This window comes from Notechis scutatus, chromosome 15, assembly GCF_049901735.1.
Source record: "Notechis scutatus isolate UNSWTSFEM ecotype Mainland chromosome 15, rNotScu1.2, whole genome shotgun sequence".
NCBI lineage: Eukaryota > Metazoa > Chordata > Lepidosauria > Squamata > Elapidae > Notechis > Notechis scutatus.
The window spans coordinates 3,503,771-3,527,675 of NC_142023.1; the positions used below are offsets into that span (position 1 = coordinate 3,503,771).

Sequence of the window (23,905 nt, forward strand, 5' to 3'; positions counted from 1 at the left end):
TGGTAGGTTTTAGAACGTGGACCTCTTTGGCTTTTGATGTTTAATGGCTTGCTTTATCTCCCCATCGGTCTTCTGCAGTCTGCAGAGTCAGAAGAGAATGGCTCGGACAGCTTAATGCATTCAATGGATCCCCAGCTGGAGAGGCAAGTGGAAACGATCCGGAACCTTGTTGATTCCTACATGGCCATCGTCAACAAAACCATCCGTGATCTGATGCCCAAGACAATCATGCACCTTATGATAAACAATGTACGTATGACACACCATATATGATGTATATGAATTGTATGGCATTTTATGGGTGGTCTAGAGCCACCTCTTGAGTTCAAAAGCAGAAGGTTCTGGAGTAGCATGTTGATTGACCGGAAACAAAGTCAACTGTGGCTTGGGGGTTCCCAACAGACTAGTCTAGTGGAGAGAAGGACCAGGGGAAACATGATACCAGAGTTTGAAGGGCTGCCACAGAAAGGGTCAAGCTGTTTTCCAAAGCACCTGAAGGCCAGACAAGGGATAATGGATGGAAACTGATCAAGGAGAGATTCAAATGAGAAATATGGAGGAATTTTCTGAGAATAATCAACCCTTGGAACAGAAGTTGACTTTGGAAGTTGTGGGAGCTTCATCACTGGAGGCTTTCAAGAAGAGACTGGACTGCCACCTGTCAGAAATGGTGTAAGGTCTCCTGCCTGGGCAGGGGGGGTGTTGGACTAGATGACTTAGAAGGTCCCTTCCAACTCTGTTAATCTAACATGGGGAGTGAGGAAAACTGATGATGAAGGAACAGGCAAATAAGAATATATTATCTTGTGATCCACCAGAGCCTAGAAGATTGGCAGAAAAAAAAAAAAGAGAGAGATGATGGAATGGGGTTGGAGAGAACTTAGTCCTGGCTAGGAGATATGATGAAAGACCTCTCTATTAGCCTACTTTAAATCACAAAGATGTTCTTGTGTAGGGAGGATTGTTACTGCATTGGTTTCCTTTACTCATTGGTTTAAAGCCTTTGTACCTACTCAACCTTTCAATCTAAGACACAAAGTGAAGCCAAAAGCCAGCTTCACGGACTTGTTCTGAAAGCTCTATCGATGACAAAGCGTGATCAATTCTCAGATTTAAATCAGGAGTGGGCAACCATTGAGGAATCCAGAACTCCAATAATTTTTCTCTGGGTAGGGATGACGAGCGGTCACCAGAGGTGATCCTCAAAAGGGAATGATAAGATAATTCAGATGGTTGGATGAAGGAAACCAGTCAATCCCACCATCACCATCTAAGGTCCCTGGGTGAGTTGGGGCCATCAATAATCTCTTGGAGTGATTACTTTGGGATGTTGGAAGTAGAGAGAAGAGGCGCCTAGAGAAAAAGTAAGCGATGACATTAACCTAAAAGAAGGAACCGTCGTAGAGCTGTACAGATGAACAGAATAGAATAGAATTCTCTATTGGCCAAGTGTGATTGGACACACAAGGAATTTGTTTTTCGTGCCTATGCTCTCAGTGTACATAAAAAGAAAAGATACATTCATCAAGAATCATCAGATAGAACACTTAGTGATAGCCATAGGTTAGTAAATAAGCAATCAAATCATACTAGGTAACAAAACAGTATAAACCGTAGAGATACAAACAGCAAGGTTATAGTCCTAAGTGGGAGGAGATAGGTAATAGGAAGTATGAGAAGAATAGTAGCAATACAGTCTTAGTAAATAGTTTGACAGTGTTGTAGGAATTCGTTGCTTAGCAGAATGATGGCATGGGGGGGGAAACTTATTTATTTATTTTTATTTATTTATTTGATTTGTCAATTGTTTACAAGATAATAAGTATAAGTGTATACATAGTTGTGAATACATGAGATGGGTACATATAAGAAAAATAAAAGAATAGAGAAACAATAGGACAGGGACGGTAGGCACGTTGGTGCGCTTATGCACGCCCCTACAGACCTCTTAGGAAAGGGGTGAGGTCAATAGTAGACAGTCTAAGGTTAAAGTTTTTGGGGTTTGGGGAAGAAACTACAGAGTCGGGTAGAGTATTCCAGACATTGACCACTCTATTGCTGAAGTCGTATTTCCTGCAATCAAGTTTGGTGCGGTTTACTTTGAGTTTGTATCTATTGTGTGCTCTTGTGTTGTTATGGTTGAAGCTGAAGTATTCATTGACAGGTAGGACATTGCAATGTATGATTTTATATACCATGCTTAAGTCAGACCGAAGACGGCGTAATTCAAGGTTTTCTAGTTCTAGAATTTCAAGTCTGGTGGCATAAGGTATTCTACAGCGAGTAGAGGAGTGGAGAACTCTTCTTGTGAAATATTTCTGGACTTTCTCAATTGTGCTAATATCAGATACGTAATGAGGGTTCCAGACTGATGAACTGTATTCGAGTATTGGTCTAGCAAATGTTTTGTATGCTCTGGTTAGTAGTGTGATATTGCCAGAGAAAAAGCTACGTAGGATTAGGTTAACAACTCTTAATGCCTTTTTGGCTATGTAGTTGCAGTGGGCTCTAGCACTCAGAAAACTGTCCTTGTGTCTAGTCGTTCGGGTGTGCAGTGCTCTATAGCATTATTTTGAGGGTAGAAGTTGAAACAATTTATGTCCAAGATGTGAGGGGTCCGTAGATGTTTTCATTGCCCTCTTTTGGACTCGTGCAGTGGAAGGCAGGTTGGTAGCGATTGTTTTTTTTTCTGCAGTCCTAATTATTCATTGAAGGGACACGATGGCTCAGTGGCTAAGACGCTGAGCTTGTCGATCAGGAAGGCCGGCAATTCAAGCAGTTCAAATCCCTAGTGCCGTGTCATGGAGTGAGCTACCGCTACTTGCCCCAGCTTCTGCCAACCTAGAAGTTCGAAAGCATGTAAAAATGCAAGTAGAAAAGTAGGGACTAATTTGGTGGGAAGGTAACAGTGTTCCGCGCGCCTTCGGCGTTTAGTCCTGCCGGCCACATGACCATGGAGACGTCTTCGGACAGCGCTGGCTCTTCGGCTTTGTAACGGAGATGAGCACCGGCCCCTAGGGCTGGAAAAGACTAGCACGGATGTGCGAGGGGAACCTTTACCTTTGTCTAATTACCCTCTGGAGTCTGTGTCTGTCCTGTTGGGTTGCAGAGCCAAACCAGACAGTTACAGAGGTGCAGATGACAGACTCAATCGTTCCTCTGTAGAACCAAACCAGCAGTTGACACAGACCATGACCTCTGTCTTCTGCCTCCTCCCTGGCAGACCAAGGAGTTCATCAACTCCGAGCTCCTCGCCAACCTCTACTCCTGCGGTGACCAGAACACCCTCATGGAGGAGTCGGCCGAACAAGCCCAGCATCGCGACGAGATGCTGCGCATGTACCACGCCCTGAGAGAGGCCCTGAACATCATCGGGGACATCAACACCACAACCATTAGCACCCCGCTGCCTCCGCCGGTGGACGACTCTTGGCTGCAGGTGCAGAACATACCGTCCGGACGCAGGTACCCGAGGCGCAGGGGGGAGGCCCCGCTGACCTTCCTGGCGCCTCTGCCCAGCCGGATAGGTGGCCGCAGTGGTGGGATTCAAGTTTTTTTTTTACTACCGGTTCTGTGGGCATGGCTTGGTAGGCATGGCTTGGTGGGCGTGGCAGGGGAAGGTCACTGCAAAATCCCCATTCCCTCCCCACCCCACTAACCTGCTTTCCAGCTCCGTTCTCCTGGGCAGGGCAACAAAAGGAGACACAGCCGATCAGAGAATAGATGGGGGCGGGGCCAGTTCAGAGGTGGCATTGGCCAGTTCTCCAAACTCTTTTCCACCTTGGCCACCTTAGAAGACCATGTTGTCTTCCTGCCTTTTTTTGATAGGAGTCCATTTGAATCCTTCATCCTTCAGAGTAGGTCTTTCCTTGGCCATTTCACAGGAGCTTACAGATTGCTGGAAAAATTGTTCTACCAAGTGTGAGAATTGGAGAGCCCACTGGGAGGCCCCATTACAGGCCTGGGGGAAAAAGGGACCCCGCACCGTTTTTCACACTTATGACCGCCGTGGCATCCACCACGGTCACGCGATCGAAATTCAGCCGCTTGGCAACCGACTCCTACTTAGGATGGGTGGCAGCGTTCCGGGGTGTGTGTGTGTCAGCTTTGGAAGCCATCTTGAGGCCAGATGCTCCCACGCTGCCACATTTTCAACCTGGGACAATGGGAGGGGGGAATTTCTTGGAGTGTATGTAGCTAGACATAACAACATTCTTTTTCTAATTCAAGGTCACGTTCTTTTGCACCTAAGTGATGGGAAGTCTCAAGTTGGGACAGATGGTGATGGGGGCATGTGATGCGATGATGGGTGCAGGGGATGGATTTGTAGTTCTTGACTTATTGCGAGGAAACCCAGGACTTTCCCAGTTGTGCCAGTTTACTATCCAATTAAAACTTTTGAGAAGATGTCTGTCTCAGAGTTATTTGCTGGAGTGGAGGTTTTGTGGAACGGTGACGTTATTCCGCATCCCCTGTTGGAACTACATACACTCCAAGAAACTCTCATTTTCCCAGGCTCAAAATGTGGCCGTGTGGCTGTCTCAATATGGCTTCCAAAACTGACTGTGTGTCTGTGTGTGTGTCACATCCAACCCCCCTTTTGTCAACCTTCTGACAAGTAAAGTAGAAGCCAGGTTGACTTCACGATTTATCGACTGCAGGGATTTCACTGAGCAACTGCGGCAAGAAAAGGGGGTAAAATGGGGTAAAACTCACTTAACGGAAAATTGGGGGCTCAGTTGTGGTTGTAAGTCCGGGATAGCCTGTATGTACATGCCACATCCAAGCTCATATATGGGTGGCCAGGATTTAATTTGGCTTCTTTGGGCGACCAACGGTGGCAAACAAGAAAGGACCATTGCACCAGCAGACGCAAATACAGGTAGTCCTCGACTTACGACCACAAACTTCTGTTGTTAAGTGAGATGTTCATTTGGCCCCGTGGTGCAAGCTTTCTTTGCCGCCGTCCTTAAGTGAGTCACTGCAGGTGGTCGGCGAGTAACCCGGTTGGGAAGCGAATCTGGATTCTGTTGCTGAGTGAGACATTTCTTAAGCGAGTTTTGCCACCCATTTTGCGACCTCTCTTGAAACAGTTATTAAGCGAATCCCTGTGGTCGTTAAAATTAGTAACCCATTTGTTAAGCGAATCTGGTCGGGAGGTCACAAAGGGGAGGATCGCGGAACTCCCAGGGACGGCTGCGGCCGTCACAAATACGCATCAGCTGCCAAACGTCTCCATTGTGATGACAGGGAGGCTGCAACGGTCGTCAGTGTGAAAAACGGTCATAAGTATAAGTCACCTTTTTCGAAGCGTTGCAAGTCGAGGGCCACCCGTTCCCGGAATCCGACCGCCTTCATCTCTCTTGAATGCTCTTTGGGGCGTCTCCGCTAAGGACCCCTCCAGCTGACCCGTTCTCTCCCTTGGCAGGTCTCCCACCTCCAGCCCCACGCCGCAAAGAAGAGCGCCGGCAGTCCCTCCCGCCAGACCTGGATCGCGGGGACCAGCTCCTGGACCTCCGCCTGCTGGTGGACCCAGCCTCGGTGGTGCTCCGCCTGTGCCTTCCAGGCCGGGGGCCTCTCCTGATCCTTTTGGGCCACCCCCGCAAGTCCCCTCGCGGCCCAACCGCGCGCCCCCAGGGGTCCCAAGGTAGGTGAGACCAGGCCACGCACGATTGGCAGTGGAACTCAAACCGACTTTATTTCCAGGAGTTTTAGAATGGGCGTCCTTTAACCAAATTGTTGTGTTGCATCACTTGTAAACAACGGGGCCAATGCTTGCTGTCCTGGGCACTTATGGGATTCTTTGGGAAGTGGGTGAGTAGGTATTTCATGCTCCCTTTGTGTAGTTGAATGTCAAAAGGATTTTCCGTTTGGCCCAGGCTTCACAGAAGCAGGAAGTAAGACTCCCCACCCAAAAAAAAAAAACCCCTTCTTTATTTACACATTGGCAATCGCTGTTCTGACCCAAACTCTTTTCCAACAAAACAAACACGAACCAAAGGGAACAGAAACCTTTGAATGATTCTTACGAATCCCCGGTTAAAAGGCTGCTGCAAACTAATGAACTTTGATAAACACAAACCTCACCAAAACTGTGCAAGAATCACAGATAAGAAATATTTCACAACAGAAGAGTCTTCAAATACCAACTTAAGATACTGTAATGTCCACGAGGCTGAGTTTCAAAACGTCTTTGCTTCCTGCAAAGAACGTCGGATTCACAGCTGGCTTTTATCTTCTTGAAGGAGGGACCATTACCTTGCAGCCTTACTCCCGAATCGCCTGTGCTGCTGCAGCTGCTCTTTCCTGCAAGCAGCCCTGCGTGCACTTGGCACAGGTTCCTCGGGAACCTCATCGCTGCTGCCAGCCCCCACAATCTCGGAAGGCAGCAGTCCAGTCCCTAATGGTCCTGGCTCCTCATCTGAGTCCTCGCTCTCCTCAGCCGTCCCCATCTGCTACCAGCTAACCACAACAATAGCTGCATTCACCAACAGAAAGTGCAGGCAAGAGTCCTGCAAGAAGTTAACTGAAACAATAGTCCATATCAGCTCATTATGATAAATGCAAGGTTGCTAGCTCCCAGCCGGGAGGCTGCAAATTAAGTCAGTTCACACAGAGAAATAGACAAACCTCAGTTCTGGCAAGGCAGTCTTTGTCACACAAAACACACAAGGAGCAAACTTCCCAGAAATGCGAACCGTTGTCTGTGACAATGAAACCACTCCCCTTTCCTCCTATTTATTCCTCAGCCAGGGAAGGGCCAGTCAGCATCCACATTTGTTTTGGTTCCTGAGCCAGCTCATTGTCCTCCGTTGTTCACCTCTCCTATCTTCTCTGTGCATACGCGCATCTAGAACAGGCCCCAGCTGTTCCTCCTCCTCACTCAACTCTGACTCCAAAGGCAGTTGCCTCTCTGGTGGCTGGGAAATGCTGGACGACCCTGGCTCTATCTCTGTGTTTGATGCTGAGCATCCATCAGAGCCTTCCCCAGGTTCCAGAGCTGGCCCAGGTTCTTCCCCAACCCCCGAATCTGCCGCCAGCTCTGCTGGCAGCTGGCGGGCCACAAAAAAACTGTCAGGTTTTAAGCAGAAGGCAGAATCTAAAGTGGGATGATCTCATCTTCCAGATTAGATCCACCCTTTCTTCTCGGGGAAAATCTTGCAAACTTCCACCTGGAAAAACACAAAAGCCAACGATATACACACACATACACAAAGCCAAATATGTTATTGTACAGTGAAGTGTAGAAGAATTCTGTCCTGCAAAACAGGAATGGCCTTGTATTACCGCAACATGTTTCTTTGTGGGAACAGCCCTAAGTTTGTAGTCTTGGGGTACAGATGTCCTGCTGAATTAAAACAGTAATCCAATTCCGGGGAATCAGGCGCATTTAAGAGAAGTCAATTGTTCTGGATCCAGTGGCAACAAGGCCTCTTTGCGGTGGGATTTTTGCCTTTATATGCATCAAATTGTTTTTGGTTTGCTGTTCAGTTGAACTATACCGAGACGAAGCAGGGTTTTGTAAAGCAATATCTGTGTAACGGGGATACATTTTGTTTTGCACTTTTGATAATTTGGTTGCAAAGAAAAACACCTAGAGGTAAGTGCAGAATTCAACGTTTCCTGGTTCTCGAGGAGGGAAATTCCATACCTCCTGCTTATTTCTCATAGTTAGCCATGGATTCTCCAGAATTTGTAAACGCCTCCGATGCTTATGTGATTTTAGAAAACTCAAGAGAACGAGGGCACGGCCTCAAATGTCCAATTTTTCTGTTTCCCTTTTCCTCTTTGCCCTCGCTTACAAAGTTTGGGGTTATCTCAGGAGGCACATCTTCCTGATTGCTGCTTCTTTGATCAGCTGTATGAAGACTAGAGGGAGTCCTCGTTTAGCAACCAGAGTTGGGACTGGCAACGAAACAGGCACCAAGTTGGACCCCAACTGCTCTTGTCACCTTATTTCAGTTTCCTTTGCTCCGTCAACGCGAGGAGTGGTGGCAATGGGTTACTTTTTCACCATCGTGGTAACTGTGAATGGGGGCTAGCTTTGCTTTCAACTTTAAATGTAACACAAAGGTAGAAAAACTTGGGAATGTTTATATATATATACTCAAATCTTAGGCTGCCTGAGGTTTTGCCTGATGTTCCGTAGCACAGAAGGGGATGAGTTAGAAATGGAACAAGATGCTGGTTTATGCTGAACAAGCTGCGTTGTGTTGGGCTAATGGTTGTTTCAACCCACAGCATTCCCATTTGGTGCCTTGTTTTTCCAGATGCCTAGAGGATTATTCTGTTCCTTTCTTCTTTTGCTATGTCTGTCTCTCTGGTTGTTTGCATGTCCTGCTACTTTTGTGCAAGCTTTGTTTTGATTTTTCCTCCATCTCACCTCATTTTCTGGTTCCTTTTTTTCCCCCTTTCTTCCTTTCTTGTGGACAATCCTTTATTTCCATTTGGGCTGAATTTCAGTGTCCGTCCTCTCCAGGGTCTGTTTCCATTCTCTTCCTCAATTTCTCTGTTTTCCATCCCTTCATTCAGATTATATATTCTATATACAGGCAGGAGAGTCCAGAGGGGCGGAAATCAATGGGTCTCCCTCCCTTCAGGCATATAAACCAACTGCCCCATTCCATAGCCCCACAGCCCACCATGAAAGTTTGGGTCACATGTCAGAAGTTGCCGTTAGCTTGATCCTCATCTCCCCGAATTCTTCCACGTACCATGAAAGAAATGTAAGGGGATCACTGTGTTGTTCCTGTTCCTCATTTGGGCTCTAGATATGTTCTGGAACCTCTACATTCCAGCTACTATGGAAAAAGAATTTGCAGGTCCCCTCCCATATTTGCAGGATTTGGGTTGGGCTAGTCTAGAGAAAAGAAGAACTAGGGGTGACTTGATAGCAAGTCTTCCAGTATTTGAGGGGCTGCCCCAAAGAAGAGGGGGACAAATGATTCTCCAAAGCACCAGAGGGCAGGACAAGAAACAAGGGATGGAAACTAACCAACGAGAGAAGCAACCTGGAATTGAGGAGAAACTTCCTAACAGTGAGGACAATCAACTGGTGGAACAGCTTTGCCTTCAGACGTTGTGGGTGCTCCATCACTGGAGGTTCTGAAGAAGAGATTGGACAGTCACTTGTCTCAAATGACATAGGATCTCCTGCTTGAGCAGGGGGCTGGACTAGAAGACCTCCAGGATGCCCTCCAGCTTTGTGCTGATTTTTTTTTTTGTCCAAATGGTCAAATCACTCCTTGTAAGATATGTAGAACAACCTTCAAGAGGTAATTGTATTGCAGCTGGTCATCACGAGATTAAACATTTCACCAAGGTAGGGCATTCCATGAGAAGTAGAGTCAGCTTTCCATCAGCTTTCCTCAGATGGAAGTCCTTCAGTAGAGGTTGTGGCCTACTCTATCTCACAAGGGATCTACTAAAAGAAATTCACCTTTAAGATTTATCTCCCAAATCAAGTAGGAGCAGAATCTCTCTCTCTCTCTCTCTCTCTTCCTCCTCCACTACCAGTGTAATTCCTTTCCTATATGGCGTCCCTTCACCACCACAACCCAACCTCTGAGATGGCACACCAAGCCTCCTTAGGCCATCTCTTGTATATAGAATAAGTTGGTTCACCCTTGCCAGATGGCCTTGTCCTCTTGCTAGGAGTCCACCATCTTCATTTTTGTCATTGTTTGTCCTTCTTTCTCTCCCCTCGCTTCTTTTTCTTCCCGTTTGTGGGAGGAAAAAAAATTGGCGCCCGGAGTGGGATGGAGAAGAAGCACATCAAACTTTGCAGTGTGTTTGTGTGTGAATCTGTCTGTATCCAGAAGGATCCTTCTGCCTTCCTGTTTTGGAATACTTTGGGATGAGTATTTTGAAGGTCTGCCCTCACAGGGTAGACCTCCCCCCCTCCCTGTCTACACAATCAAGACCCTCAAAGCGCATTGGGTTATGTGAGCTGTCACCCCAATGCCGAGCGGACACCAAATTGTGGGTCACAGCAAGAGACGTCACCTTCTTGACTATGATGAGGCCTTCGTCAAGCAGCGTTGTGGTATGCAGTGTGTGCATTTACCCCAGTCCAACCCACTGCTGATTGCCTCTTTTTGGCCTGTGTGTGCACTGTTGATATGCTCCCAGGGAGTGTGAGTCCCAACAACTGCGTGGAACCCATTGTCTCTTTCTGTGTCCGCTGCGCAGTGGTTTATAGCCGTGTCTTCTGACTACCACCTGCTTTGTCTTCTCTGTGCGCTTGGGGCAAGTGCCAGCATGGGTCTCACCTCGCTTCTTCTCACCGGCCTCTGTGTGGGGGTACGCGAGTCCCTGCGTTTTTCTCCAAGCTGTCCACCCTTCTGCCTTCGTGTCTGAACTGCCCTGTTGCTCTCATGTTGTCTTTTCAGAATCACTATCACTGATCCTTGAGGACTGGCAGAAACCGGTACGTTCTTCGCTGTGTTCACCCCGGCCTCCGCTGATGCACGAGTCGGTGTGGTTAACCTTTCTGTCTCCTCGTCCCATTTCCTCTCCATCTCGCCCCACCCAGTTCGCCCTTGTGCCACTCGCCTCTCCTAGAGCAGCATGGGGGGGTCTGTAGGGGATAGCCTTGCTTTCTCCACCCAGCCTGCAAACCTCTTGGCTGTTGGGAGGACCGGGGAAATCTTCAGGAGCACAAAGACGTCGTTTGTAGGAAGGAGACGAAGAACCATGGTAGTGTACCTATTAGATCCCACAAAACTGGGCAGTGGGACAGAGAAGGGATAGACATGGGTGACGTCCCCAGTTTTGATCCACCCATTGTTGTCTCAGCCTGGAGTATTGCTTTCTGGGGTCCCAAATTGCAAAACTACAACCTAGGTTCCTACAACTTTGATTCCTGGTGTGTACTCTGTTTATTTAAAGCCTTTCCCAGCATTCATCTCCTAATGTACACCCAGACTGTAGTAGAGTAGCAGCATTGGGTTATGTATGTTTTAGTGACATTTGTGGAAGAACATTCCTTAGATTGCACTCTAGGGCAGTTTGGGCCTCAACTCCTATTTTTAAGAAGGATGGAGAGCCATCATCTCAGCATTTGAAGGACTGAGGCAGAACTTTAGAACCATAACGTCCTTTGCTGTTCTTGTGTATCTTCTCATCACTAAAACGCTGAAGTTTGTCATGTCTTCAGCATCAAGTCCATGTTTGTCAGTGGTGTGGCAATGTTACGTAGAATAAGAAGGCGGCCAGTTGAATCCCACCAGCTCCAGGGTTTGCAGATGGCAATGTGATATTTCCCTAACAGAAGTGTCATCTGTTATAAGGGTTCAATGCTTTCCCAACTCAGGTGCTGTCCAGTTATATATCCCGTCATCCCTATTCATCACACACAAGACATAGACAATGCCCCCAATGACAGTTCCCGTCGTGAGTTTTCTTGACATCTCCTATACCCGACTTCATTTTCTCTACTGTAGAGCCTGCCCCAACTCTCTCTATATATATTTTTCTGCATAGCCTTCCGGACACCCCATCCTAACACCCTCAAAAGTTTCAGGCACTTACTCCACCATTCTCACTTAATTTGAGGGAAAGAATAACAGACGGTGGGAAAAACCTTGAATAGACTTCATAAATTTGTGTGAATTTAAGGTAGGGCAGTTGCAAGATTCCGATCTTTGAGAATGTTTCTCTCTTTTGTAATGTGGTTTGTTGATGCTGGGAACCCCGCCTTTGCTGCGGCTTTTCCCTCTCAAAAGTCCCAACAATCAACACTGCAGTTAAGAAACAGAGAATTATTCCAGATTATTCGTGAATTTCAGCTCCTTTGACTAGCTTGGAGCCTCTAAGAACCATAGTCCATCAACATTTGGAAGAACATAAGCGCCTCCTTTCTACAAACGGGAGGTCCAAAGCATTGAAAAATGAATATGGACAGTCAACCAAACAGTTGTAGCGTTGGCAGCCAAGGTCAACATTTATGACCAGCATAAATGTTATGCATCAAGACTGTTCATCTGTTTCTGCTTAGGGTTGCATGAACATGTTCCTCTACTGGACATTTTCAGATTGCCAAGTCCCTGCCCAATCTTTGTGTGTGAGAGTGTGCGTGTGCCTGGAATGTCTATGCGCCAAAAGAAAAATAAATAAGGGATTTACCCTGATTATCCTCCCCGCCTCCCATCTTCCCCAATATTAACACACTCGCTTCCTTTTAAACTGGATAAGGAATACCATGACATAAACCTGCATTTGCTATTGATGTTCTTTCTAACTAGTTCTTGAAAAACAGAGAGAGAGAAAGAGAGATTGGATAAGGAAGCAGTGGGCTTGGAATGAAATCAGAAAACCCTTCATAGAAATTCTGATAAAGTCCTCTTTAAGAGGCCCAATCCGTACCAGGTGCACTCCAGACCTTAATGGAGGCGTGAGATGTTGTTCTTGTGTTTTAAAAAAAACAACAGAGTGAGTCCAATGGTATATGGTTGGGCACATTAATCTCCAATGTATCTCATTCCACCATCCAGAACTCTGGTTAGATCTTTCCTTATCTCACATCAGAGGCTTGTAGCTCAACTGGCAACATGACAACCCATCAATAGGTGAAAATTGGTCTTTCTTCTAAAGGGTCTTTTTGACTTCGTGGCTTCTGGTCCATCCAATTCAATTCAGGCATGGCTACTCAGTTTTTGTTGGACTCCTTACAAGAGCTGGTCTTTCTGAAGAAGCTCCGCTGTGGCCCTTTGGGGACCTACTGTTAAAAAAAAACACCAAAGATTGTGGGAAGCCCTGAGAAAATCAGCTAGAGGTGACTTGGAAAAGGCCACGTGGTCACTTCTATAAGTCCACAGAGCTGCATTGGAAGAAGTAGCTGATATAATAAGTTCCCGTTTAATCCATTTGTCATCTCCCAAAGTAAATTGAGGTTGATGGACCAGAAATGCCCATGAAGGCCACAGCATCCAGCCAACCTTGGTTGATCTTGGAAGACCAAGGTTGTAGCCTAGGCTGGGAAGTTGAAAAACACACCAGAAGACCTCTTCATATTGCACCTATGAAAATTACATGGTCATTGCCATGAAGTTCTTGCAACTTCAGGAAATTGGTGACAGAGGCACTTTGTTAATGAAGATGGCCTTGGAAGCCTTCAGAGATGGAGGTCAAGGCTTGTTCAGACAGATAGCCTCAACTTTCTTCCATAATTCTTTCTAAAATATGCTTAGTTTGGATTTTCCAACATTTCACGTTGAATCCAGTCCATCAGTGAATCCAATCAAGTTGTACTTGAGTTGAAAGCATAATTGATGGTTGCTTCTCCCTCCAGGAAAGATCTCACCCCATTCATGCCCTTGGAGTGGTCCTCACAGCTCGGAAGGGTGGAAGACGGTGTGGGGAATCCCATGTGGGGCTAAGTGAAGGGGTGAAGCTCCTAGAGGGTGCAGACCAGCAATCAGGTTGATGACTAGCTGTCAACTTCAGAAACAGGCCTTCACAGAGGGTACCTCCATCTCAAATAACATTTTTCTTCATGCGCTTGGACAAACAACATCGCCATTGTTGTGCTTCATGCTTCTCAACAGCCATCTAGGGGCCAGGACCACCATCCAGTGGTGGGGCTTGGGAAAGCCTGGATGGATTCCATCTAGAAGACCAACCACCAGATTCCACCCAATGGTCACTAGAACGTCCTCTCTTTAATCAGCAATTTGGATGCAAAAAGGGGGTTAAAATGAGTGAGTGGCTGCCGTCAGGGACATGGACACAATATCTGTGGTCCTGGCCAAGATGAGGTGGTGAGAAGCATGACCAATTGCAGTTGGCCACCATGCTAATCTCCGTCTGTGTGTTTCTCTTCTTGCTTTCTTTTTATCTCTTCTGCCTTCACAGCCGGAAGGGCCCTTCTTCACCTACACGAGCCACATTAATCCGACCAGCTGAATCTTCCCTCTTAGATTTATAACCCAAGGCCTGTAGACAGCTGGTGACAAGCCCATGTCCCCTGCCTGGGTTTCCCTCTACTCTGCCAACCCAGCATCCCCTCGGCTCTTCTGCCCCTTCCTCCATGTGGTTTAAAAAAAAAACATGCTCGTTTATAGTGAATTGAGCCCTTTGTCTAGTAGTGTGCGTCCGTATTGCTTGTGAGCCTAGAGTAGTCCTCCTAGTCAAAGGGCATGAATCGTGGATGCCGTGAGTTCTCCGCAGCGCAGACTTACAGGAGCATCCGTGCCTCGACATACCCAACTCGTCTTGGGTTCGGTGTCCTGCCTGCCTGGGTCAGCTGTAGCCCTTAATCCGTAGCAACGTAGCCCATTTTGTCCCCTTTACTGTAGTAGAGACAGAAACCCATGGTCTTGTACTGCAAACTCTTTTGAGAAGGACCACACTCAGCGAGAGGACCTGGACTGGAATGCTTTCATGTTCTTGAGAAGTGGGATTGAATTCAAGGTGCAGCCACGGGGGCCCGATGTGGGGCTGACCCCCCTTTTTTTCAAGCAGGGCCAACTGGTTTGGTGGCCTGGGAGGGCTTCCTGGATGGCGCAGACTTCCAGAGGATCTGATCGGATCGATTGAAACCAACGCTCAGAGGTCACCCTCCGTTCTCGGAGAGACCCAACAGGAGACTTGGTGGCTTCAGCTAGCTTTTCTGGCATGATACCTTCCAACCGAGAGACCGAGGTTTGATCTAGTTCCTTCTCAGCCAGAACGGACCAGCTGATATTTTCCAAAAAAAGAGTTTGCTGTGTAAATGTTTTGAGCTTGGCTTCCGACAAAAAAAAAAAATCAAAACAAGGACCTCTTCAAACGTGTTGATGTCTTGAGTATTCTGGTGATTCCATTCACTTCCTTGCATGCAGGATGTATGTATTTCATTACAGGGGGGCAGAAAATACACATTTTTATCACCAACTTGGACATCCCTCAGCACCGGTTCTGTGACCTACCTTATTTAGGAATGTGGAAAAAAACAAAAATCTCCCCCTTTCCTCCTCCTCCTAAAAGCCACAATTTAAGTCCAACCCCATTTCCAATTTACGTTCCTTGATCCGAGCAGTTTGAGTTGAGTTTTGATGTCTGTTCCTTTCTGTATTTTAACTGTTGTTTTAATTCTTTTGTTCCTCCCCGTATCCTTCTCCTTCTTCTTTTTGTTCCCCTTGTCTTTCTTCTTTTCTTTCTTTTAAATTCCAGCCGGCCTAGCAAAGCCAGTCCCTCTCGTCCGGAGAGTCCAAAGGCACCGTTTGACATGTAACTCTGCTCATCCATCCTTTTATCTGCCTCTTAGCTGTCCTGTCCTGGAATGATCGAACGCACATCTTTAAAAAAAAACACAAAAAAAAACCCCACAGCTTTGTTCTGTCGTAGCTTGTGGCTTGCACATATCAGATACGACTCTAGTGAAACTGTATTTTTTTTTTTTTTTTTGGTCCTTTTTTTCGTCTTTCTTCCTGGTTGCTTAAAAGGAACTTTAAACAAAGCCAATGAGTTATATTGTAGTAATGAAACACATCTTTACTGTTATATAAATATCTATAAATATATACATATATATATAAAGATCTAAATCTATATGGTGTCCAGATGTTTTAAAGCCTTTAAATGCCTCCAGTTGGATTTTAGCAAATACTCGAGTAGGAAGAATGTGTGTTTGTGGGTGTGGGTGTGGGTAACACACAGGCACGCACCTAATAAAAATGTAATTCAGTCGCTGCAGCTGGGTTATTGCTCCCAAATTGTGGGTGATTTTTTTTTTGCAGTCCTGATAGTACTTGTAATGCCGTGTGTGACCTATCATCTCTTGTTCACTGGCTGAAATAAATTATTTCTGTATAACAGAGAGACGTCATGCTTTCAATAAAATCCTCCCTCGGTTCTTTTGCATGTCATATTTGATGCGGAAAGCCTTCACTGCAGGAATCCAACACATGTTGCTCACTTATTTTATTCTTGATTAAATTTCTTTGCCATCCCCTTCTTGCAACACTTTTTGGTGGTCTTTCGGTGTTTGTTCCAGGAGACCAACTTGGTTCGTTTTAACAGGGGCTCGTAGGACTTGGGGCATTGTGCAATCGTTACAAAGCAGTTTAACTTGGCAACTGGACCAAACATGTTGCGTGAACACAGCCATTAATGGGAGTAGCTTAACTACAACAAGCCAGATTGCAAAATAAAAGTTGCAATGATCTGAGGATCAATCTGAATTAACTCGGGGTCACTTCAGTTCACATTCCCGTGGGTTAAACCGAAGTTTCCTTTTTCAGTAGTTCTCATGCCAAAAAAATAACAAGCCAAAATTACACCAGATCCAGTCTTGAGGAAAACAAAACAAAACCCACACCTCACACAGCAGCCAAACACACAACTAAAGCGATTTCACAACCATAACACAACTGAAGGAACAGATTGTTCTTTAAAATCTCAAAGTGGGGCCCACGCTGAGGGAAAGTATGAACACAAACACCACTTTTTTCCACACTTAATTTTTTCTTTTTCTTTTCCTTCAAAAAAAAAAAAAAAGGGGGGGAAGATACAGGTAGTCCTCGAATTACGACAATTGCACCCAACATTTCTGTTGTTAAGACAGACATTGGTTCAGTGAGTTTTGCTCCACCTTTCTTGCCGCAGTTGTTAAGTGAATTGCCCTGGTTGATAAATTAGTAACCCCGTTGTTAAGTGAATCCGGCTTCCTCGTTGACTTTCGCTTCTTGAAAGGTGGCAAAAGGGGATCGCGTGACTTTGCGACGCTGCAACCGTCATAAATATGAACCAGTTTCCAAAAGTCTGAATTTTGATCCCCGGACCATGGGGATGCTGCAACGGCTATGAAGTGAGAAGACTGATCATAAATCACCTTTTTTTTTCAGCGCCCTTGTAATTTCAAACAGTCACTAAATGATAATGCCCTCCCGGATGCACGCGCCCCCCCCACCGATGCTTCTGACGGACAGAAGAGCAACATACGTCGTCGATGAAGTGAAACAGATTTATTCAGAAAGATCAATTTCTTTAATAACAGGATATAATTTGTCTCGGCAACAGAACGCGTGAGTTCACTTTGTTTCCTTCTTTTGCTTTGCTTTTCCCATTTCCCCCTGGAAACCCCACACCTAATAAATATGGAATAATATTCTACAGTAAATCACATTCCTGTCCTGCTTTGCCCCTCCCACATCAACTAAAGTTAATTTTTTATTTTATTTTTCCAAATATCATACAAGATTACTAGGGTAGCCTCCCGGCAGCCAGAAAAATGCTGCCCGTGGCTTTATTCTCTCTCTTTTTATTATTATTATTATTCAAGGTATGTACAAAATATTACACACATACAATATGTACACTTGTGCCAACAGCGGCTCGCAAGCCCACTTTCGCCAGCCTCCTGACCTAACATGTACCGAGGGAAGAATTGTAACACTGATGGTGGGAAATTGTCCAGGTTTTAGGGGTGTTGTCGTTTTTTGGTGGTCCAGTTCCTTCTGCCTTACAACCTGGAAAGAGGGTGGGTAGTCTACGTGCGGTTTTGCTAGAAAAAATTGGAGCGGAAATTTCTTATGGTTTTCAAACTCCCCTCTGTGCTTTAGTTAGGCTCTTTCCTAGCAAGCTGTCCCAGGAGGAAAACGCAACTTCACCGGTGTCTCTTTCCTGGAAGCAGAAACCCGCGCTAAAATCTAGACCTCTGGGTCGCCTCCTAATCCTTTCTTTCTTTTTGGTTACACGTGCCGTTGTCCTTCTAAAACGGGATCTTGCGCCACGCACACCAAGTCACCACCAACTTCAACCAAACCGCTTCACTGCTTCACTCTCTCACAATAAAGTGAATTCTTCGTCTAGCTCCACATGGAGAAGAGAGAAACCGACAACCATCAAAATATATTTAAAAGTATCTAGACAGTTGAAATAAGCTTGGCTCGACCCAGGAGGAAAAAGATTCCGTGCAAGAGAGAGATAGACTCAATTCCCCCCAAGTCTATTCCTTTTTCCAAGCTCGCCTTCCGCATCTTTGAAGAATAAATAAAACCCTCCACCTCTTAATGCAAACGTACGTCCAGTTTTAAAAAAACACACAAAAAATGCAGCTTTTATTCCCCTCCCCGCAAAAAACCGTCCGGCTCCAAGCAGACCTGGAGACCCTCCAAACTTGGTAACTGAACAAGGGGATTTGGGATAAGGGGGAAGAGAGGGCGTTTCGCTAGAAAGGCAACCGGCTAACTCTTGGGAGGGGCAAGGACAGAGGGCGGATAAGGTTCGAAGTGGATCATGCGAGTTAAAAGGGAGTTAGAAGGGCGTAAAATCGGATCTAAAGAAAGCCGAAATAACCGAAGGTGGGAAGAGGCTACGCAACCGTTGGTAGAGAGAATTAAACTTCGCAGGCCGTGAATGGGAGGAACCAATGGGCGGTTGGGTGGCGTAAAACTCTGAGCTTTACTGGAGGATGGCGTGAATCGCAGCCAGCACAAAAAGCGTGGCCCACCCAGGCCCGCCCAAGACGTGCCCTCGAGGCAGTCCGGCCACCCCACCCGACTCCCCTGGAGCCCTTGACGTCCCCTTCCCGCTTAAACCACCAGGAGTTTCACTTCGTCGTTTTCGTCCACCCGATAGAAAAAGGGGATACACGGGGTTTCCGAGAGGGGTCCCGCCCGATTCTGCGGGTTTTGGATCTCGCGGAGGAGCCGCAGGATCTGCTGGGCCGTGGGGTCCCGAGGAGCGGGCTGGGGGCCCTGGGGGTCGCCATGGGATGGGTGGGATTGTGAAGGGACGGCGTCCAGTTCAGCCTCGTCCGCCAGGTTCACTTCTCGCAGGTCTGGAAGGCAGAAAAGAGGGGGGGAGGGAGAGGGAGGAGAGAAATGGGGCTTCAGCGGTGGAGTTGACCAGGTAGCCCTTGACTTACGACCCCAGAATTTCAGGTTGGCAAAGGAGACCTCGGTTAAGGGGGTTTTGCCCCGCTTTACGGCCTTTCTCGCCACAGTGGTTGAGCGAATCGCTGTGGTTCACGGTTGCGAAGAGGATGCGGCTTCCCTGTGGATTCTGATTGTTAGAAGGCCACAAAAGGGGATCACGTGACAGCCCCCCCTGGGATGTTACGACTGTCATAAATGGGAACCAAGCGCCTGAATTTTGATCATGTGACCGCAGGGACACTGCAATGGTCGTTAAGTGTGAAAAACAGTCCTAATTCGTTTTTTTTTCAGCGCCTTTTGAACAGTCACAAAAGAAAGTGTCTAAGTCAAGGATTACCTGCACACCTTAAAAGTTGCATTTCTCAACCTGAGCCGCTTTTAAGACGTGTGGACTTCAACTCCCAGAATTCCCCTGCCAGGTAATGATAGAGCAGGAGGAGGAAGGGGTAGGGGACAGGAGCCCAGGTATGGGGGCTACAGCAGGGTCTTTATCAGGGATGGCCCCTTCAAAGGAATCCTTCCCCCTCCCCAGTTTTCCTGCCTCTCACCTGCCACCTTGGGAGCGTTGGGTTCGAAGACGCCATCTGCCTGAGCGCCGGCCTCCCTCTCGGGCCCGGGCTGGAGCTCCCCAGCCTGTGTGGCTATCATGTACTTGGTGTACCAATCGTTCCGCTCGCCCACCAAGCGCATCACCAGTTCGTGCAGCTCCTGTAACTTCATCTGCAACCAAAAGAAACAAGGAACCTAAAGGGGGGAAATGGAAAAGAGCACGGGGGGCCTCCCAGTGCACCAAAGGCTTCCTTCGCCCTGTGAGGAAGTCCCCTTCCCCCACTTCCTGTGGCTGAGCTAGGAATGCTAAGGGGCTAGCCCTCATGAGTCTTCCGCTTCACCATCTATCGTGCTTCTCTTGGCATATCTGCTAAGTCGCTCGAAAAGCTACTTGGGGAAGGAACAGGGGGCCTTCGTTCTTAGACTAGGAGCAGAAAGACAGCAGCAATACGCACCCACCCACATACACAACAGTGATACACAGGGACACACACACACACACACACACACACACACACACAGAACTCAAAAGGAACTAATTTCTCCCCTAGCAGGCCAGCTCTTCAAAGCAGAGACTCACAGCCCTCCAGGGGTTACTGTTCATAGCCCCGAACTGAGACACCATGCTTTAAATAAGGACCGACGGTCGCAAAAGGAGAGATGGATGCAGTCTAGGTATCGCCCGGGTTGCGCTCGACTTGACAGGGTCCAATCCTGATTGGAACGGCCCAGATTTCGCGGATTTTGGCCTGACCTTCATGTCCTCCTTGTCTTGAGCCAGGCGGTTGATGTAGTCTTCTTTTTCCCGGTGGCGCTGTTTGAGAATCGCTCGTTGACTCTGGTACAGGGCAATGTATTCACCTGCAGGGTTAGGAGAGACAACCAGGGTGGGAATAAATATACCGAAGCCCAGAGCTGCGGGGTTCCCTTCATCGATTCCAACTCTTTTAACAGAATAACAGAGTTGGAGGTCTTCTAGTCCAACCCCCTTGCTCGGGCAGACTATTTCAGATAAATGCTTGTCCAATCTCGTCTTAAAAACTTCCAGTGTTAAGAGGACAACTTCTGGAAGCAAATTGTTCCACTGATTAATTGTTCTGCCAGGAAATTTTTCCTTAGTTCTAGGTAGCTTCTCTCCTTGATTAATTTCCACCCGTTGCTTCTTGTCCTGCCTTCAGGTGCTTTGGAGTATAGCTTGACTCCCTCTTCTTTGGGGCAGCCCCCTGAGATAGTGGAAGGCTGCTATCATGTCACCCCCAGCCCTTCTTTTCATTAAACTAGACATACCCAGTTCCTTCAACTGTAAATTCTTCGTATGTTTTACCCTCCAGCCCCCTAGTCATCTTGGGTTGCTCTTCTCTGCACTCTTTCTAGAGTCTCAACATCTTTTTTACATCATGGCGACCAAAATGCGGTATCGAATGCAGTGTGGCCTTATGAAGGCCTTATAAATTGGCATCAACCCTTCACGTGATCTTGATTGCATCTTGCTGTTTTATGCAGCCTGGAACTGCATTGGCTTTTTTGGCGGCTGCTGCTCCACATGGCTGGCTCATATTTAAATGATTGCCCACTAGGATTCTTGAGGTCCCTCTAGCAGTTACTGCTATTGAGGCCAATACCACCTATACTACACCGGCGCATTTGGTTTTCCTTGCCGAAACGTAGAACCTTCCTTTTTGTTTCACCACCGAGTTTCGTTGTGTTAGATAGGGCCCCAAGTTCAAACAAAAATGATATAATGCTAGTTTTAGTTAACGGCTAACACGATCGAACAGATGCGTCAGGGTTACCTATGGTGTCTGTTTCTCCGGACAGCTGGATACAGTGGTGCTCCAGTTCTTCCACGCGGTCTTTCAGCTCTGCCTTCTCGCGCATCAGGTCCGTGAATCGGAGCTGCAGAGAAAGGAGATTGCGTGGGTGAAGGATGCTAATTGAGGAAGCCGTTCTTTGAACCTTCTCTAGGGACTTCCTTCCGGGAACAGATCAATTACGGGAGGGGAAGGGCTTCCGTCGCTTTCACTGAAAAGCAGGCCAGAGGTTTTTGAAACAGACCTTCAAGCAGAGACCCAGCGGTTCTGGAAAGGTAACAGGGTACAATGACTGAGTTGTGATTATTTAAAATGGCAGCTTTCTAGCACGTGGAATTTATCCTGGGCGAAGATAATTCAGTTATCATAACAGAAGAGAATATTTGTAGCTCAGGGGTTGAACTGAGGGGTTCTCTGAGCTTGAGGGTCTGTCTCGTGACCCTTGCTGTCAGGGTTCCTGCGATTGCCCTAATTAAATCACGAGCCTCGAGCCAAGCTTCAAAACAAAACTCAAAGGATTTATTAGGAGCAACATGTCGGCATTAACCTAAATGAAGCCAACTCTGGCATACGTAATTCAGAGTCACCTGTGAACCTGTCTCCTCCCTAGGTGTATCATAAATCAGATTCTCCAATGAAGCACATTCACCTGCTGGGTGTCATCAATCATGTTCCCCAATTAAGGATTTTTGCAGGAAGAAGATCCGGTAGCCTAGGCTACAATCTTTGTAAGATAAGGGTGGAATGTACTTCTGGTTTTAAACTGCCCTATTGCTTCTTCAGATTTCTCTCCCACCCCCCTTGTTTATGGCAACTTGAAAACGGGCATAGGAATGTTTTACGAGTTAGACAGTAAGTAGGGAACATCATCAGTACTAGGAGGGAATGGGGTGTGTGGGAGGAAGAGGAGGACAATGATGACTGTGTGGTCCCATTGTTTTCTTGAAAACGTTTCATTCGCCAACTAGGTAACAGCATCAATGTTAGAAAGATGTGGCTTTTGTTCTCTCTTCCCTTCGAGCTTTTGATAGCGTTACCTAGTCGGGTCATGAAATGTCTGCAAGAAAACCCATCCAGCTCAGAGAGCATCACAGACCCCAGAGTTACCCTAACGTCAACATCAGGAGTCCCCCCCCCCAAAGGCTCACCTGCAGCTTCTCCATGGCGCTTTTTAAGGCTTCGTGAACCTCTCCTGGAACCCAATCAGCATCGGAGCCTGAAATGGTGAGACGCAGAGTTGAGAGCGCCACAGGAGCACAGGGGCTTCACGAACCACAGCCCGAGGAGGCAGGTGGGTGGGGAAGGGGGGAGGGGGGGTCTCCTGTCAGTGTTCCGGTGACTCCCCTAATTCCCCTCCTCACGAGCCTCGGCCCAAGCTTAGGAGCAACATGCCGGCATTAATTACGTATGCCAGGATTGCACCGTGACTGGGGTTGATGGGGGAATGGTCTCATAAGCTTTGGCCCCCGTTTCTTGCTATGGAATTTTAGCCTCGGATATTTTGCGGAGAGGTAGACCTTCTCCCCCAGCTGGAGTGGCCGTTGTGGGCCTCCCGAGTGCGGGTCTCTTACCTCCTGTGGATGTGAGCTGCAGCTGATGCTCCTTCTTGAGGCTAGCGATCTGCTGCAATAGCTCCCTGCACTGCTTTTTCTTTTCCATCAGCTGGTGTCTGATCTCTTCGCGCTCGCCCTCCGCTTGGGACACGGCGGAGGTCAAGAAAGCCACCTAGGAAAGGAAGGCCAGGCGATTTGAGTGGGGCGGCACGGCTAAATCTCACACTTCAAACTCTGCGGCCCTGAGGGGGCAGGGATTTAGGACCAGGCTACCTTCCAGCCCAGGCTGTCCTCGCCTCGACTTACAACCATTGGTTTAACGGACCGTAATTATGACAGCTTTGGAAAAAGCAACTTATGACTCGTTGTCTGTTGCACCGCTCTTGAGATGGCCATTCAGGCAACGGAGTGAGCGCGAGCGGCAAGGGAGGAGGACGGAGGGGCTCACCATTTCCTCTTTACTCTCAAAATCCTCCGGAATGCTGAGCTGAGAAGTCCTCGAGTCCACGAACTCGGCTGCTTCCACGCCATCCCCTGCAAAGCCGCAAGACAGAGGATGGCAGGGATGAGGACCTTAGCTGGGATCTGATGGTCCGGCCTTGGTTCCCAACCATCCCAACCTCACTCACCTTGGGCCCTGGGCAGCATCCTTTCGTCCAGTTCGGCCATAAGTTGGGTGACCTGGGCTTGAAGCTCCTTGTTCTCCTTAGAAAAGGATTCCAGGGTTTTCTGTTGGGGACAAGGAAGGACTTTTTCAACAACGGTTCCGACTTCGCATCGGGAGGTCAAAAATGACTCCCGCAACATTTGTGAAGGAAAACTAGGAATCTCTCATTTCTCCTGTTTTCATCAAAGCCGGTGTCAAGAGGCGTGGGCAGCTACAGGCCTCTTTGTTCCAACTTGTCATTGGAGTAAGAGGGATGTTGACTACGAGCGGATTAATTTGAAGAAACGAAACTTCTGCAGTTCCACCAGAGCTTGGCAGACTCAGGAAACTTTCTAAGGTCAGATTGACAGGTGTGCAGAAGGCGGCGGATGGTTCTCATAACAAAAGACAACTTTTTTATACCGTCTACGGAGTTGGCTTGGGAAATTCATTGTATAATAGTGTGAACTAGTGCCTCAAAATTCA

General features: G+C 47.3%; 3 protein-coding genes across 11 annotated transcripts in view; 2 read left to right on the forward strand and 1 right to left on the reverse strand.

Annotated features, from left to right (window-relative positions):
- Nucleotides 1-15,792, forward strand: part of DNM1 (dynamin 1) — an 87,298-nt gene extending 71,506 nt beyond the window's left edge. The window contains exons 18-22 of one of the 3 annotated variants that reach the window (XM_087944088.1): nt 79-249; nt 3,224-3,465; nt 5,429-5,647; nt 10,392-10,429; nt 13,855-15,792. In XM_087944088.1, the coding sequence (XP_087800214.1) occupies nt 79-249; nt 3,224-3,465; nt 5,429-5,647; nt 10,392-10,413 (654 nt within the window). In that variant the 3' untranslated portion in view covers nt 10,414-10,429; nt 13,855-15,792. The remainder of the gene's footprint in view (nt 1-78; nt 250-3,223; nt 3,466-5,428; nt 5,648-10,391; nt 10,430-13,854) is intronic. The other 2 variants (XM_087944085.1, XM_087944087.1) reach the window with 2 other exon arrangements.
- Nucleotides 1-23,905, forward strand: part of COQ4 (coenzyme Q4) — a 143,395-nt gene that overhangs the window by 62,627 nt on the left and 56,863 nt on the right. The window lies entirely within an intron of this gene.
- The window catches only part of GOLGA2 (golgin A2), a 31,559-nt gene continuing 24,585 nt past the window's right edge, over nt 16,932-23,905 (reverse strand). For all 7 annotated transcript variants that reach the window (XM_026689542.2, XM_087944059.1, XM_087944056.1 and 4 more), the window contains 8 exons: nt 23,403-23,502; nt 23,222-23,307; nt 22,792-22,945; nt 22,369-22,436; nt 21,203-21,305; nt 20,164-20,270; nt 19,409-19,580; nt 16,932-18,763 (listed from right to left, as the gene is read on the reverse strand). In XM_026689542.2, the coding sequence (XP_026545327.2) occupies nt 18,516-18,763; nt 19,409-19,580; nt 20,164-20,270; nt 21,203-21,305; nt 22,369-22,436; nt 22,792-22,945; nt 23,222-23,307; nt 23,403-23,502 (1,038 nt within the window). In that variant the 3' untranslated portion in view covers nt 16,932-18,515. The remainder of the gene's footprint in view (nt 18,764-19,408; nt 19,581-20,163; nt 20,271-21,202; nt 21,306-22,368; nt 22,437-22,791; nt 22,946-23,221; nt 23,308-23,402; nt 23,503-23,905) is intronic.